At 36.4% G+C, this 17,828-nt stretch overlaps 1 protein-coding gene across 8 annotated transcripts in view; it reads left to right on the forward strand.

Moving 5' to 3' along the window:
- Nucleotides 1–4,332: 4,332 nt before the first annotated feature.
- The window catches only part of BBX (BBX high mobility group box domain containing), a 125,444-nt gene continuing 111,948 nt past the window's right edge, over nt 4,333–17,828 (forward strand). For 2 of the 8 annotated variants that reach the window (XM_032219325.1, XM_032219320.1), the window contains exons 1-2: nt 7,017–7,275; nt 9,866–9,938. Coding sequence is in view for 5 of the 8 variants with exons in the window: in XM_032219320.1 (XP_032075211.1) it covers nt 9,877–9,938 (62 nt within the window). In the remaining 3 variants the exon portion in view is untranslated. The other 6 variants (XM_032219327.1, XM_032219328.1, XM_032219322.1 and 3 more) reach the window with 5 other exon arrangements.

The following is a 17,828-nucleotide window of genomic DNA, read 5'->3' on the forward strand; positions in this document are numbered from 1 at the left end:
TATGTATACCATTTTGTACATTCTATCTTTATAAAAAATAGAAAATGATAAACAATATATAGTCCAGTAATGGATGGCAGGTTGGATGGTAGTCAATGTGCTGCTGTGTAAGAGATGAGATCTTACCAAATAATAATGATGTGGATGATATGACTAGATTAAAGCCTTCAGAACATCTAATTGCTGATGTTGCACTGAAATCAAAGAAAATCCAAGGCTACAGAGACAGAATTACAGTGGGAATGTGTAATGTAAAATACATAAATATAGGAAAGTCGAAATGAATAGACTGTACACTGATATTTTGGGTAATATCAGTGAATTGAGAGTGACTGCAATTAGCACTTTAAGACAGAAGATCAGACTGGTTCTAGTATAGGACATGAAAAGCAAAAAAGAAATGCTATTGCTTTTATAGTTAAGGGTATAGCAAGAACAGTATGCAGTCAATGATCACATTAAGCTTTGTGGACAATCATTTTATATGTTGATCACCCAAGTTGATGCATCAACTACCAATGAAAAATAGAAGGTTGATTAATTTTATGATTAAGAGAGATGGATAGAAATGAGAAATGGACACATGATATGATTCTTATATATGTAGAATGGAATGCCAAAGTTGGAAACATTAAGAAGAAATGTAACTTACTATATGACCTAGAAAATGGAAATAAAGCAGAATGTCTTACCAATTTCAGTTAATTCAGCAACATCTTCATTTCTAACACAATCCTCAAAAAACCAAAACACCAATATACATGGACATCAATTGAATACATTATTGGTACAAAGATGTGGAAGAGCTCAGTTATAGCACCAAAGATATGGCCAAAGGCTTTATGTGAAACAGATCACAACTTCCTTGTATGTAAGTTCCAAATAGAGATAAAAGAAGAAAGTCAACCAGTTTCTATTATATGATGTTGAGCATGTACAGTATCCAATGTTTTCATGGTAGAACATCAGCGAATCATTCTGTAGTCCTAAATCTTATTTATAGAGAATGGGATAAACTACTGATTGTAATAAAAAAGTTAAAAATGGTGAATGTGAAAAGAGATTGCCAATGCCCAAGCAACAGAACAAAACAAAGTGAATGTCAGAACAAGCTATAGAATTTGCCAAGAAGAGAAGATGGAGCAAAAAAGACAACAGTCTCACAAAGGAACTTAACAAAGAATTTCAGAAAGCTGTTGAAAGAGCAAAAAACAACAACAACAACCCAGTATTATATATGTAAAGACATTGGACATGGAGAGACATGAACAAATAATGCTATCTTCCAAAAGGTCTCTGAACTCAGAAAGAGGCTCCAATACTCAATTGGTACCCTAAAAGATGCTACTGAACTCTCACAAAATACTAGAACTAAGGCCCTATTGCCTAGAGAATAAAGCTGTTTGAAATGAGATTTAAACAAGACAAAACAAACTTTTTCAAAGATCATAATTAACTTGTCAAATTTACGACAAGTTGTGACAATGACTACTAATTTGAATGACTTTAAAAGGGGATTTGATACATTTATGCAACAATACCTAAGGACTATTGGTCTTGAAAACTGTTACATATGGGTTGGAGATACTATGCTTTACATACAAAACTAATGACAGGGGAACAACAGTGGAGTGTACTTTCATACTCTACTTATAAGCCAAGAAATTTGTTCGACCACTATAGGAAACAAAATGCTCAACTAAGATGGACCTTGGCCTGATGCAATAGGGCTGCACTTCACATATGAAAAGAATGGACTTTCTGTATTCACCATCATATTAGAACTGAATGACATTGATTTATGAATTAGGTGAAAAGCAAAAATCAGGACAAGACCTATCACCCAATGTATAATTTTATAAATTTTGATGTTTCAAGATACATCAGAAGCAATATGTATGTGTGAAAAAAGTAGATTAAGGGATATTTTTCTTCATTGATTAAAGTCTACTAAACCACTCACCATCTTTTTTATATTTTTGATGATATTTTTCTATGGAAGCTGTTCAGAATTACTTGGAGGCATTGTATTTTTATGGCCTGCTGGTGGTTCATAGTGATACCATGAAGTATCAAGAATTCATCTTCTATCTTGTTCAGTGTCTAAATGAAACTAATGTAATTATCCAATATTTCATGAGGCACTAATAATGCAGTGACATAACTAATTCAATTTCTTTTCATTTAAATCAAGTACTTCAGATTGATTCAACAAAATTCCCCTTTTGTCATTATTTATTAAATTTGTTTTGAAGTTTTATTTTCCACAACTGTTAACAAGGAGCAGTCATAGCAATTCAGCATTTCATCAAAATGATGAAATGTGTAGAGTGATGTCACAATGCACACATCTTATGTATTATGAGTTTTGTTGTATTACAAAAGTACAAAAGGATCAAAATTTACATCACATTATGGAGATGGCCATCTTATCTTTATATCACATTATGGAGATGGCCATCTTATCTTAGTTAAAAAATGATCGCTGACAGCAAAATTGTTATTTAGATTCTGGCTGCTAATATGATTTATTACTATTATTAAAAATAAATATATGTAATTTCAAATGTGTACAAAACTTTATTCATTGTCAACATTTAAATACTGTCAGTGGATAAATACTGTATAACAAAGCTTGCTACATTATATAATTTAAACTTGAGAGAGAGAGTCCTTTTTCAGAATTTTAACTAACATCTGATTTTAAAAACAATATATCAAAGTACTGCAGAGATATGGTTTGTCAAAGTAGATGTGATTTAACTCATAGACCATTGGCCAATTCCTCATTCTGAAATGATAAAAATATGTCACTGATATCTGTGGAAATGTATGAAAGTATTGTTTCTAAATAAATTTTGCCAGATATCAATATACAAGGTGGATTATTTAGATAATCATAAGATGCATCTTTTAATATTAGAATGTTTTCTTGTGAAATCTATATTGTATTTATAATATCCACTTTTATTTACTTTTGACTAAATGTGATGTGAAAATCATTAAGTGTGACTAATGTATGAATCAAATAAGCATGGTTTGTTCAATAAAAGAAGAATTTATGTAAGTTTAATGTTTGATCCAATCTGTTATTTGATCACAAGAAATGTACCTGCTCTATTATAGCTATATGAACATATTTATATATGCATTTCTTATGCATCTTTCAACAGTATAATCATTCAATGTCATGTTTAAATTTCAAACATTGCCATAATATAATTTGACTGTATATTACTTTGCAATAATTTTCAGGGAAATACCTGAAATAGTTAAGCTATATTAGTTAAGTTCAATTATTTATTTATGTCATATTGCTATGTTGTTCATTATAGGACATACCAGAACATTGTTCATATTAATGGAATTATTGCTGTAACCCAGAGTTATGATATGAGTTTCCATATGTTTCCTAAATGTTTCATAAACATACATTATTGTCAGACACATAAGACTAATAAATAACTTGTGGCATAGCTTTTTGAAGAGTTTACTCTAGATGGTAAGATTTCACATTAGAGTTGATTATAACATGGAAAGGCAACCATTGAGGAAAAATGGTATCCCCTTCTTAGGTGCATCCCATATAATAGCACTTAGACTTATATACTGCTTTACAGTGCTTTACAGCCCTCTCTAAGCGCTTTACAGAGTCAGCCAATTTTCCCCCAACCATCTTGGTACTCATTTTACCAACCTCGGAAGGATTGAAGTCAGAGTCAACTTTGAGCCAATCAAGATTGAACTACTGGCAGTCGGCAGAATTAGCCTCCAACACTGCATTCTAACCACTGCCCCACCATGGCTCAATATAGATTCAATTTATCTAGTGGTTCAATATTTTGTATATGTGTGAATTTAAGAAACATGATATGATTAATAAAATTTATATTTTTTCATAACTTTTTCATGTTTCTTTGCAAACCTGGCCCTCTGGTTTAGACAATATGCTTAGCCATTGCCAATTTAACCATGGTTTACGTAATGTAACTGATTTTCTAGTTTTAGTCAAAACTCTTTTATGATCTAAAGTATTATTTAATATGTACTAAAACTGAGTATTATTTCATTATTTTTAATAATCCAGGATCTTATATATTTTTATTTAATAAAACACTGTGACACATTGTATTACTTTTGAAAATTCCCTAAATTTCAAGTTTTCTTACAGATTGAATAGAGTGTCCCTTGAGTAACCAGTTAAGAACTTTTATGAAATTAATCCATAATGTAGATATATGAAAAATAATAATAATTTATTAAATATATATGCCACCCAATTCTAACAACAAAAATAAAATACAAAAATAAAATAAAAATGGAAGATGATAAGTGCATGAACTGAGGGGTCTTGGTCTCATTCCCTGGGTGAAGAGCCAGGTCTTTAGGGCTCTTCTAAGTAGCAGTAGAATAAGGGCCATGGATGCTTTAATAACTTTTATCATATAGATGTATATCAGGGAATCTGTATTAGCACAAATCTTGACATCTATAACATAATGGTAGAATAATTATTTTTCTAAATTATAATTTGTAAAATGGCACAATTTTATATGCCCTTTGGCATTCCTTTCATGTAAAAAGAAAAACAAACATTAAGAATGACACACAAAAATCTATAACCTAGAGAAACTTTTTCTATAGAGAGAATATTCTTTCTTATTTAAGTGCTAAAAATACAGGGAAGTAGTGAGCATAATATTTTACAAAGAATACCTACATTTTGAAACCATTTTATTTTATTTTTATTTTATTAAACATTTTTGTCACTAAACTTACCACAGGGTAATTCTTCCATTGAAAACCTTTCCCTAAATTTGCTTGTCTCTTCCCATCACATTATTATTATATTGCAATTTCTATAAATCCTGAGAGAAGTTGATTAACATGCATACATTGATGGTGACAAATTAACATAATGATAACATTTATCATTACTTTAATTGTAACAGCAAGAGCACTTAAGACATATACCGCTTCATAGTGCTTTACAGCTCAATTGTTATCACTAGTTAGAACAACATGTATTGTATGTATTATACTAAATAGTTGCAGAAATTTCAGAAAAAATGGATGCTAAAATATTCTCTGATATCAGACCACATGTCTGATGGGTGGGTGGGGAAAACTGTGGTTACTTATTGTTGAAAATTCCTGATAGCTACTTTTCCAGTTCAATATTGTGGTGATATGATATACACATTTATCACAAATAAATTCAAGGTATTCAAGCAAACTCCACATCAATATGTACAACAAATTAGGCCAGTTTAGGGAAGCTCCAAAATATGCCAGCAAACATAAGTCTGATAGTGATGATAACATGTTGGTTCAATTGAACAACCATAAATTGCGGGTTTAAATTTGATTTCCAGCAGATAGCCCATGTTAGTCTGTTGAAGCATATGAAAACCTCAGTGAATCTGAAAAAAGAGCCATGCAATAAAAAGTGGACTACAATTCAATATACCAGATACAAAATACATAGGAAGGAGTTGACCAGATACAAAATATATTGTATGAAGTTGTCTGTAATTCATGGAAATTCTGCCATAATAAAGTGTCTTGCTGTAATGAAATGTCTGAATAATCATCACTGTTTTTTCCAGCAGTGATTGAAAGGTTCCTATATAAGTATATTTTAAATCTGAATGTTGTAGCTTTCTCATCGTTTTGCTGTGCTAATACTGACCAGGAAGCTTTTGACAGTAAAGTCTCATTTCATCTGCCCCCCCTTTCTTTCATTCCTGAGGAGAGGTACTACTTTTAAGTAGGAAAGTATCCATCTGCCCGGCAGCGCCTCCAAAAGAGGCTTTTTGGGCGTTATGAACTTCTCTTTTCGGGATTCTTGGCCTCTGTGGGAGCAGTCCAGCTTGGAGTCATTTCTGCAACCGCCACTAAAATTCAGTCCCGCGGCAATTGTTTACCAGCTCCCCCTCGAAAGTCGTCACACAAAGCCCTGCTTTTCCGTGGGGCACCACATGCCGGCGACCAAGAAACCCATTTCTAGGTCCAAGGGACTTGGGAGTTTATGACCCAAGAAACCCTCCCACGTCAGTTAATGGACATTTGTATGCGCGTGTACGAGCGCCCGTTTCTTCTCAGAGCCAGAGTTCCCCCTTTCTCTTCTCTACCTGCGTCCCTGCCACCAAACTGGCCACAGGTTTAGAAAAGACCCATTTCTAGGTACGTGATCGCATTTGCGTGTATCTGCGCGTGCACGCGCCGCGGGCGGGAGACCGTGTACGGGGCCGTATGTGTGCGCCTCCGTGTGAGTGTAGTTGCGTGCGTTTTTCTCTTTGGGTGTAACAGGCGAGCTGTATGGCTGGCTAATCTGTCCTTCAGACCGCGAGCCAATGGCAGGCTCTCTTCTATAAAAATGAATGTTTTCGGTCTCTCAGGCTTACATGTACTGTATGTGAAACAGTGTGCGGTGGGCTCTGTTCAGAGCTTCTCTCTTCACTTTCACATAAAGAAACACTGAGTGATCACTGCTGCTAACGCTCTCTCTCTCTTTCTCTCAGTCTCCCTCTCTTTCTCTCATATACACACAAGTGGGAGGTAAGTGTCCCAGTCTCCCCCCTTTTTTTTCCTGAGCGACTCTGGAGATCGGGCTCCTCTTCCCAACACTTCCCTTTCTATTATTACTCACTTAAAGGCACTGGGGCAACCCTCAAGGACTCCGGCAAGCAGCTCCACCGCCGCCGCCAGCAGCGATAGCCGCCACAACCGGCAGGCTGGACTCTTCAGAGGAAGGCGCAGACCTTTTGACGTCTTTTGCCTCTTGCCTCAATTCCCGTTCACTTTCCGCCTCAACGCTCGCCTGTCCCCTGAAACTTTGGATGGGGGAGCCCGAGAGAAGGTCAGCGGATGGTGGGTTGGGGGGTTCCGTGGTTTGTGTGTGTTGTGTGTGTGCGCGCGCGCCCGCCGGGATTGTGGGGTGGGGTGGGGGGGGGAGGTGGGAGAGGCGGAGGAAAGAGGTGAGTTGTAATGCAATGCATTAGGAGGAAAGGCGGTGCGGGAGGGGGACGAGGGTAGGCCAGCCAGTGCCAGGCGGCGTTGGAAAAGCAGCACCTCTCTCACCACGCAGAGACAGGAGCAGCCGCGGCGGCAGCAACGGAGAGAGCGGAGGAAAAATAAAATAAAAGCTGGCGCCCCACCGGAGGAATGAAAACAACCTTCCCTTTCTCCTGGTGTGTGTGTGTCTTGACAGGGGCAGCAAGAAATGAAACTTAATTGTAAGAGTGGAGGCACGGAGCTGGCGGGGGCATGTTGGTGCGTTGATTTATTTGCGTTGCGTGGCTCGTGTTTTGTGTCAGAGTGGGCGGCGAGGGGGAAGAGAGAAGCGGGGTGCGGGGCGGAAAGCCATCTAGCGGGGCTCAGTTTAGATTTATGAGTTAGGAATCGGTATTTTCCGGTACAGAACCATATCTTGCAAGCACTTTCACTCCCTCCGTTCTCCCACACCAACAACAAAATGTGCAATTATTAGGCGATTTTTTTTAAAAGGGATAGTGCGAGCCGGGTGAAAGAATAAAAAGAGATTGTTTGGGGGGGGGGAGGATAGGACGTAGGAGGAGAGAGGCTGTGTCAGGATTTTGCATGAATGTGGGATTATGTTGTGTCAATAAGTTTAAGGTGGAGAGCGAGCGAGGCTGGGGGGGAGAAGAAGGCCTTGGCAGTTTAAAGTCCTATTTCTAAAGGTAAGTTGTACCACCAAACGGTCGCGATGACAGAAAACTTGCAGATTATTTGCCCAGGAAGAAGAATGTGTGTCTTGGAGGCGTCGTTGAGGTTTCAAGCAGCAGACGGGGTGGTAAACTGTTATTTGCTGCTGCGAGATCGGGTCGATGGTAAATTGCAGAAATCAGACTTGCACCCTGCTCTCTTCTTCCTCCCTCTTCTCGCCTTCCTCCCCGGTGCTTTATGTGAAACTTGCATAGCTGGATCGATCATCGGGGCTTTTTTAAAAACAAAACGAAACACAGTTGAGCAAAAGGGAGATGGAGACGGAGAACGTCTCCTTAATCCCGGGATCTAGAAAGCGGTAGGCTTGTGTTAGGGAATATCTCTGTAACAATCCGCTGCCGTTGAATGAGGAAGGTGAAATGAAACGGTGCAAAAAGAAACTGAGGCAACATGTACGACCGAGGGGAGTATGTTATGTATGTTTGTGTGTGTAAGGGGGGGGAGGGTTGGAGACAGAAACGCTACCGTCCTTTTTCTGTCGGGGGGGTAAAGGGGGGCGGGGAGTAAAGCAAATACCCGGGTTGCGGTCATTCATGTCACGATCAGCGTTTGGTTGATTGGTTCATTTTTCATCTTCTGTTTCCCCTAAAAAAGTGCAAGGGGCAAATTAGCAACTACTTGCCGGTAGATGTCGGAAAGTTTGTCAGAGACATGCGGGGCGGGTGAGTATGGAAAGGAAAGAAGCAGGCTGCTTAGGACGATCACTTGGCCTGGGGTTTTGAAACCATTGCCTGTCCTACTCTTGACACGTTTAGATCCCTGATCTCATCCCATGCACTGATGAGATAGGGACAGTTTATTACCCATCTAGACGCTTATTTATGTTGGGGGGGTCTGTATGCGCGCACGTTTATGTCCCCTCCCCCTTTCTAGTCCGTCGGTCCCCAAACGTGTTAGAAGATGGAGCTACCACAGGATCCTGAGTTTCCATGTGGCTTCAGCAGCGGCACCTCTTTCTCCTCCCCGGTGGCAGCAGCCGCGGGATCATAGCTTGGGCCTGCGCGGGGGGGGGGGGGGGTGGGGCCGGGACGAAAGAGCAGCGGCAGAAGGGAGGTGTTTTCTGCCAGTGTGATTCACCAAATATCGCTGGGGAGCAAAGGGTGTGGAGGAGGAACATCGGGGCAGATCTGGCATCCCTCTCTCTGGGCACCCTGGCTGTCTCTTTGCCTTCTCTCTTTTGCTTCAGGCTCTCCTGCAAGGTGTTGTGTAGACTTTTCCCCAAGGAAGGTTGAGATTTATATATTGCATGACTGCCTTTCATTAAACACCCCCACCCCAGCAAGATGGACTCTCTTTTCCTCACTTCTCTTTCCCTGTGTCTTGTCAGCCTCTAAGATCGACATTTTGTAACTAAGATGCAAACTTGATGGTGACCAGAAGGGAAAAAGAGAGAAAAGCCCTAGATTTCTTCTGCTGCTCTCCATATTTAATAATCTTCTCGGTCACCCTCAGACCCCGCTGGCCCTGCCTACACTCTCCATGGTGAGGTAGGTGGCTAGTTGGGTGGGGGTGGTTTGCAAGCAAAAGCTCTTTTCCTTTTCTGTCGGCTGGTGGGAGTCAAATCTTTGTTATTATTTTCCTCTTTCTTTGGATTGTCTTGGTGAGAAAAGGGAACAGGGATTTTAATCAGGAAGTATGCTACAATGTTGCTGTTTCTCCTCTGTAGATTTCTTATCTACAGTTTGGATTCTTTACCAGAATTTTTTTTGGTAAATGATGGTGAAATAGTTTAAATATATAGACATCCTTGATTGAACAATTACATGTGCAAAACAAGGGGATTTCCTTCCTGCTTAGATTCTTATTTCAATGTGAGTTCAACTTTCTTGTATTTGCCATTTTGGATATATTAGATATAGTGGTCCAAGACAGAGTTAAGGAAAACAAAAATAAGTCATCCTTATGATTGCTTAGTCCCAGTGTCCTTTTATAAGCATGATGCTTCTTTTGTTAGTTATTTAGTGTTCTATTTTTTAGTTTCTCAAGACACACTTTGATTCACATTTTAATAATAATTTGATGTTGTGGAAGTTGAAAGATGAAGCAAAAAGTTGTAAATTTGGGGTTCCATCAGCCTTACTGCAGTATTGATATTCCTTTATTTAATATTTTCTAGGTCACTATCACATGTCAAAGATTTGGAGACAGTTTAATTTTCCTGTCCTTGTAATTTTCATTTACCATTCCAGGTAAGTATGTAAACTGTATTTACAAATTACTGATAATAATAATAATGATAAAATCTGCTGTTTGGGGTCAGAGCTGCCTTATCACATTGTAGTTCTTCATAAAAATGTTTCCCATTAGCACTGTCAGCAAATGTAAAAATATACACTATATGTACAGTATGTGTGAGGTGTGTTAATACATAAATTAGATTTTGTTGAAAACTTGTTTTCAATAAATATTTTAAACATTTAGAATTTTTAAGACACAAACCTCCCTTCTCAAAGAATTTTTGTTTATAGTGATTAATATTTTGTAAGAAATGCCATAGATTATTAAAATATGCAAAAGAGCTATGCAATAAAGAGTTTCACAACTATAACTAGTTGCAGTGATAATTTTAAAAAGTTATGTGTTAAAAATAAAATAGAGTAGACATACCTTTTAGAACTGGGGAACAAGTTCATATGATTTAAAAACTCAGATATTCTATACAACATTGATGCTTACTGAAATTTCTCTTATATTTTTTATATTAATTTTAATTAGTTATTTTTGTTGTATACATAAAAGTTGAGTATTTCTCTCATAGTACTAATAACTAAGTCCCTACTATGATATCTATAATGGATGGCATTCTTATAAATAGACTAATGTAATAACTTTGTTGTTATTTCATCACTCAATATTAGAATGTGTGTCTTTTTAGAATTTGGGGGGAAATTTCATCTCCAAGTCCATTTCCCCCCCTATAATTTAAATTTCCTAGTGTAAATAATTTTCCAGATTTTAAATATTTATATATCTATAAAGCCATCCATCTCACTGGTAGTGATTCTGGGAAATATACAACAAACATATGGAAATAAAATATTAAAAAAACATTCATTACTAAAAAGTTTTTAAAAGTGTAATGCATACATTAGAATAATTAGATTAGCTAGTCACCTCAAAATACCCTGGTCCCTTGAGATGACTGAGTCAGGTTTTGAGGAACTTACTGGAAGTAAGTAGGGATGGAACTAAGGGGGAGGAGGGATGTTTCATAAGGAGGGCACCATGGCAAAGAAGTCATACTGCCTCAGGCCCATCAAGTGTAATTCCTGGACAGTGGGATCCATAGCACATAAGTTCTCCTGGATTTAAAGAGCAGGTGTAATTGAGGTGAGCAGTCACTCAGATAACCTGGCCCCCCATGTAATGAAGGGTTTAATGGTCAAAAATAGCACCTTGAATTGGACTTAACCAATGCAGTTCATAGACCAGAGGTGTAACAGTTGGTATCCTAGAAGCCCACATAACTGAGCCACTGCATTTTGCACCAACTAAAGTTTTTGGATACTCTTTAAGGGCAACCCCATATAGAATGCATTACAGTAATCCATATGGGAGGTGACTAGGGCATGACTGACTGATCAGAGCCTTCCAATTCATTAATTAGCGCCATTAATACATAACACAAACTTGTGGAAAGTTCATCCTAACCACGACTGCCACTAGCTTTTTGAGTTGCAAGTCCAGAAGGCTGCCAGATTGCACACTGGGTCTGTCTAGGGTGCCCAACCCCAGCACTAAAGAAGTTATAGTCCTATAATGTCAAGGTCCCAACCCCAAAGATTATCAGTCTTTCCAGGGTTAAGCTGAAACCCGTTTTTCCTCATGCACACCTTCATATCCATCAGGATAGGATATTTACTGCATTGCTTAATTTTCCACTATTAGAAATAGTAATAATCATTATTAGTAATTATTGGAACGGCATCTATAGGAACAATAGTTGTATTTTAGGTCCTACAATTTTTTTAGTATTTCTTTATTTAACAGTATTTATAGCCTGTCCCAAACTTGAGAGACTCAGGATATAAAAATGGTTTGAACAATAAAAGTGAAAAGAAGTTGATAAAATTAAGGCATCATCAAAAGATCATCAATAAACTTGGTGGTTGTTTCTGAGACTTGATATTCTAAACTGAGGGCCAAACTCACACTGAATAAAATTGATTTGATCTGCTTACAAAATATAAACCAAGTTGCGCCTTTTAAAGTTCTCTGATAGATACTTCAATATGTGGGACTGCCCTGGGATGTCCTGTTACCTGATCCGTGCCCCATGGACTTTGTATAGAGGTGGGCATTATGGCAGACCCTCTCTTGATTTTTAAACCAGACTTGCAGACTTGATTCTGCATCATGTTGCTTGATATATTATTGATATGCCTCATTATGGACTATGTGTATTTGGCTCCATACCTAAATGTTTTTAAAAGTTCTTAGTAGTTCACTCTTACATGAATGAATGCTCATTTTTATTTTGCCATTTTAAATATGTAATGCTGTTTTGGGGGGTAATGAGTTGTTTCACTTTTTCTTTTTTCCCCTATTTTTAATTTTATTACAAAGTTAAAATACAAAATTCCAGAAGACATAAAAAAACCCATAAAACACAAAGCAATCAGAAAATTAAAAAGGTGCATCAGAACAAACACAGCCATATTTTATACATAATATCCCCTTTAGTTGAGTACCAATTAATATATTACAACAACATCAGTTCCCACCCCGTGTGAAACAGGCCCACCCTAAATTTTTAAATCTATTAGCAACCTATTGACTTGTCTTCTATATGTTATAGTGACAAAGGGTTTAAGAAAAAACAATAATAGTAAAACACAACAAAATAAAAGTTTCAAAACTCTTTGTTAACAAACTCTTATTGTAAACTAGAATAGTACTTAGAAAATTTATTGTGAGTAGAAAATTTACCATAGCTCATTAACTTTACTGAATCATCCAAAAATCCAGTCTCCCTTTATCTGCATCCCTCTTCAAAAACTTATAACACATAATACGATGTGGTTTAATGATTATGTATTAGGAATATCTCATCTGTATCATATAAATGGTAAACAAAGAATTGGTTCAGATTCACTACTGCAATATTCTGGCATTAAAAAAATCCCTGTACCTCATAGCAGTAGTAAGATAATGGATGTTCAAATCCCTTAAAATACAACTACATTAAAATTATATTCCTAATATGAAGTATGATGATGTAGGAAGACAAATTGTCTTCTTTCAAGTTGTATTATTGCAGAGTTTTAAGAAAATGATGAATACAGAAAGCTCTACTGTAAGTAAATAATATTTATCGTCCTGACCACCATTGTACATACATGCATACAAACGCACATACACCCATATCTTAATTTATTATGCATTATAAATATGCAATTGTATCAAAGCCTTACAAGTATAAAACCTATTTAAACAAACTCTATCATAGGTTAGTTTTAGAGGCAGCTTAGGGTTTAGTAAAAAATGTAATTTTTAAAGATAGTACTGAAGTAATTTATTGTAAATTTGTACACTGATTTGTAAATGTCCAGAAACTTAAATATATGAGTTCTTGACTTACAACCATTAATTCAGTGATTGTTTGAAGTTACAATGGCACTGAAAAAAGTGACATGACCATTTTTCACACTTACCATTGCAGCATCCCATGGTCACATGATCAAAATTCAGACACCTGGAAACATGCATATTTATAACAGTTACAATGTTCCAGGTTCATGTGATCACCTTTTGTGACTTTCTGATAAGCAAAGTCAATGGGGAAACCTGATTCACTTAACAACTGTTTTACTAACTTAATAACTGCAGTGATTCACTTAACAACTCTGTCAAGAAAGGTTATAAAATGGTTAAAATTCACTTTATAACTGTCCCACTTAGCAACAGAAATTTCAGGCTCAACTATGGTCATAAATCGAGACCTTCCTATATATCAACACATTTTTGAGTACATGTTTTCAAGTCAAGATGTTGAATTGTTATTAGTAGCATTAGTAAATATAGATTTAGGTAAAAATTATTTGTTTATTCATTTACATCTCATCTTTATTTTACAAATAACTCAAGGTAACATATATATCCAATATACCTTCCTCCTCCCATTTTCCCCACAACAACAATCCTGTGAGGTGAGTTAATAGCAGAACTATCAGCTAAATTCCAGTATTGACTTTATCTTTACATCTTTTATATTAAGTTTGAGTTGAATAAATAAGATTCGGTTTTCAATTAACCATGTGGAAAGCATGGTTAAGTTTGAATCAAATTCAAAGCTATATGAGAGTACAGTTAATGAATGCAGATTAACTTTATTCTACATATGTTTATTTGGCTGAATACAATAAATATCCTTAGGATATTTAAATAAAATCCAGATAAATGCTAATGTTTGTAAATAAATAACTACATTTGATAATTGTGTAACTACTTTACAACAGAGCTGCTTTTTGAGGGAGCTTTTTGATCTTGGCTATTGCTGACTAGTGGAGATTGTTTTTGCACATTTGCAACTAGTGTACAATACCTCCTACTATTTTTCCTGAGCCAGTAAGTTGGTAAAGTTATCTGTGGTTTAATTAAACCCTGTCTTAATTACTGCAGGAAACAATCCTTGAAAAGGTTCTACAAGTAGTAATTAGTTGAAAAAGTTTCCGGAGGCCAGAATTTTAATTATCAAGTTGGTTTAAAAACTTTTTGTTTGTTTGCTACATTGTGGGTTCATTTGAGCCAAAATGGATTATAAATGGAATAAATTAATAATGTCAATAGAGTTATAGTTTTGAAGCACTTCAGATGTTACGTTCACATGGCACAAATGATGCTCCTAGATTAGTTCAGTGCAACTTTCATCAGGTATAACTGACAAAGACCAGCATCTTCAGTAGGGTATTAAGAATTATATTTTATTATATCTGGAGGATGTTGAATTAGAAAGGCTGTGAATGCATAACTAGTATTTGTCTGAATATTATAATCCATCATAGTTCAGAGAGAAAGTGTCTGTACTAATCACAGATCTGTCAACCATATTTAAAAGTAGGGACCATTATGTAAAACTACTCTGATACTCCGTAACAAATTAATACAAAAACTCTGAAAGATATATTTTTTTTAACAGAATGTGATTCATGTCATTTTACTTAACGAGAATTGTTTTTTAAGTCTGAATGTTCGTGACCAGGAGATTCAGTCAGTCTCTTAAAAATTTTTATACAAGGCTTCTGGGAGACATCATCTGTTGATCTGGTGTGAAGTACTAGCAGTATGCTGATGATACTCTGTTATACATTGACGCCTCAGTCAAGCTGAAAATGCTATAAAAATCCCAAACCAATGACGAGATTAGTGGTGATTAAATTTTCCCAGGTTAAAGTTGTTGCTTACCAACAAATATCTGGTGGTATTAGTACAAGTAATTATTTCTGGCAGAGTTGCAGTTCCCCCCTTGAAAAGGTAATTTGTGACATGGGAGTTCTACACAATTCCTAGCTCATGCTTAAACAGTAGGTGGAAGGTCCAGACTAAGCTACTTTTGCTCCAGCAATGCATTAGTTTCAGCTCTACCTTGTCAAAATGATGATGCTTTCATAACAGTACTTCATACCTTGATCCCATATGCCTGGAATATTGTAATGCTGTGTATGTGGTATTGCCCTTGTGGAGATGACTCAGAAGTTGTAACTACAGAATGAAGTAACCAGGCTACTAATATAATCAAGTTGTATAGATTAACACCAATTTTAAGGTCACAGCATCAAATGCCAATAGGTTTTAAGGCCTAATTCAAAGTTCTGATCATCAATTTTAAAGGTCAATATGACCTGCCTGTATGATATATGAAGAACAGTTTGTCAGAGTTGAATATGCCTATTTTATCCAAAAATTCCTCTCCTTGCATTGTGAACTAGAGTAGTGATGGCCCCACCCTATGGAATAGTGTACCACACAAACAGTTGTTAGTTACCTAACATTTTGTAAGATTGTGAAGACCTATTCCATGGTCCCTTTGCCCTTGATGGATAATAGATGACATATTTAGGAATTATGTTTTTGTTGATACTCATTTGGTTGCTTTTATTGTACGTCATCAAGAAACTTAATTCACATAGTGATTCATGGATTGTGTAAAACAAGTACATTAGCAGGTGAATTAATTTCATTCAAAATCATGAATCAGATGTCAAGAATACAATAATGTATACAAATTTAGAGACAAATTTGAGTTTTGTTTCCTATTTTTGGTTTTACTGTCTATCATATCTAACATGCCAGATATTTCAGTCATGAACTTTGAAAACAAGGTCAAGATGCCTGATTCTCTGAGTATGGTTACAACTTCTGAGTCATACATGAATACAGCCATATCAGTGATCAAAATGGAACAATTTAGAAACTAATTCAGCATCTGTCAGGTAAGATGAGAAAATTCCCCTGCTTTAGAATATCCCAGACTTGGCCCTGACTCTTCAGTTTGAGCAATTGATTAATTGATTCAACTCTAGCCTGCTTTCAGACTGTCCCTAGAAGCCTATTTCTTTTTCTACTGTGCTCCTCTCCCTGCACAGGGCTGGCTTTGCCTGCAAACAGCTAGCTCTGACAATAGCTCTGTGTCTACTGCAGATAGGAAAGAGCAGGAGGAGTCATGGTAATTTAATGCAATAGATCCATAGAAAATAATTGATGAATATTGTTCTGTTGGTCATGGGGAGGAAAACAATACTGTTTATTTTCAAGTTTAAGTGAATATTCAAAAATACAGCATGCTTTGCTATGTGCAAGATAGACCAGAAAGATCTTATGGTCCTCAGCAGTGTAATTACTTTGTATTTTATTGATGAAGTGAAATATAGAGGCTCTTGCACTGTTATGTAATAATTATGGAGAATTCATTTGGGCATGTGCAGACAGTAAAGATATAAAACATGGAAAGCATAAGAGCGAGTGTAAGCAATCCCTGTAGAGATGACAAGGTCATCATCTGGTACAGTATTCCAAGTTCTGTACATGACTCTTATCAGAAAATGTAAGCATTCGTTTTGAAACATCCCTTAGAGAACAAGGGTGGACTTAAGTGGGCAGTTAGATGTAATATATCAATTGTACTACTGGACAATGCAATTAAGCATGGACGTCAGTGGCAACAAAATTCTATGAGGCCACAAATGAGGGGTAGTAACTGAACAAATAGCATGTCAGGGACCTTATCCAGATTTACTTTGAAATATGGTTACAGTTAATGATATAATTTATCCTAAATTCTAATATTTTTTCTATTACATTTGAAACTAGTATTATGTACATATAAGTTGTATACAATAAATGCATTTCAGGCACTTTGTTACATTCTAAGTTAGAATATATATTGAGCTTCAACTGGGGACAGAACCTGTCTGATCGTCTCTGTGTTGGAAGCTATAGCCAAATGCAAATGTTTAGCTATCTCCATAATGACGTGATCACAATTCAAATAATTGGCAATTGGCTCATAATTACAAAGATCACAGCATTCTATGGTCACATGATCACTATTTGCCACCTTCACTGTTGTTTTCCGGTTTTTAATAGATTTAGATTCTCTCCCCCCCCCCAGGATAAGAGACATATAAAGGGGGAGGGGGATGAAAGGGGGGGAAATGCAAGACACACATCCCCCCAAGTTAGGGAATATATGAATGACTTCCAATCTTTTCAACAGATAATTACAATCTTATTGTTCCTTTTCCCCCTTAGATGTTATATAATCTTCTTCAGCCTATCATTTAATTTTTGTTAAAGCTTCAAACCCATAAATCCATTTCATTCCTTTCTACTTGCAGCAAAAAGTCTACATAAGAAAGGTTTCCAATCTTTCAGAAAAGGTTTTGCTGCTTTACTTTGGTCTGATCAAACAGGTCAGTTTTGCCGTTTCTGCAAATTCTGATATTTTCAAAGTCTGTTCCTTCACTGTGGGAATTGTAGTATTCTGTTGTGCATACAATAATTTTGTTACAGTTCTATGCAAAATAACTTTTATTATGAGTTGTAAAGACAAGGGAGATCATAGTCTGCAGCTGCCTAGT

This window comes from Thamnophis elegans, chromosome 6, assembly GCF_009769535.1.
Source record: "Thamnophis elegans isolate rThaEle1 chromosome 6, rThaEle1.pri, whole genome shotgun sequence".
In the NCBI taxonomy this organism is placed as follows: Eukaryota; Metazoa; Chordata; class Lepidosauria; order Squamata; family Colubridae; genus Thamnophis; species Thamnophis elegans.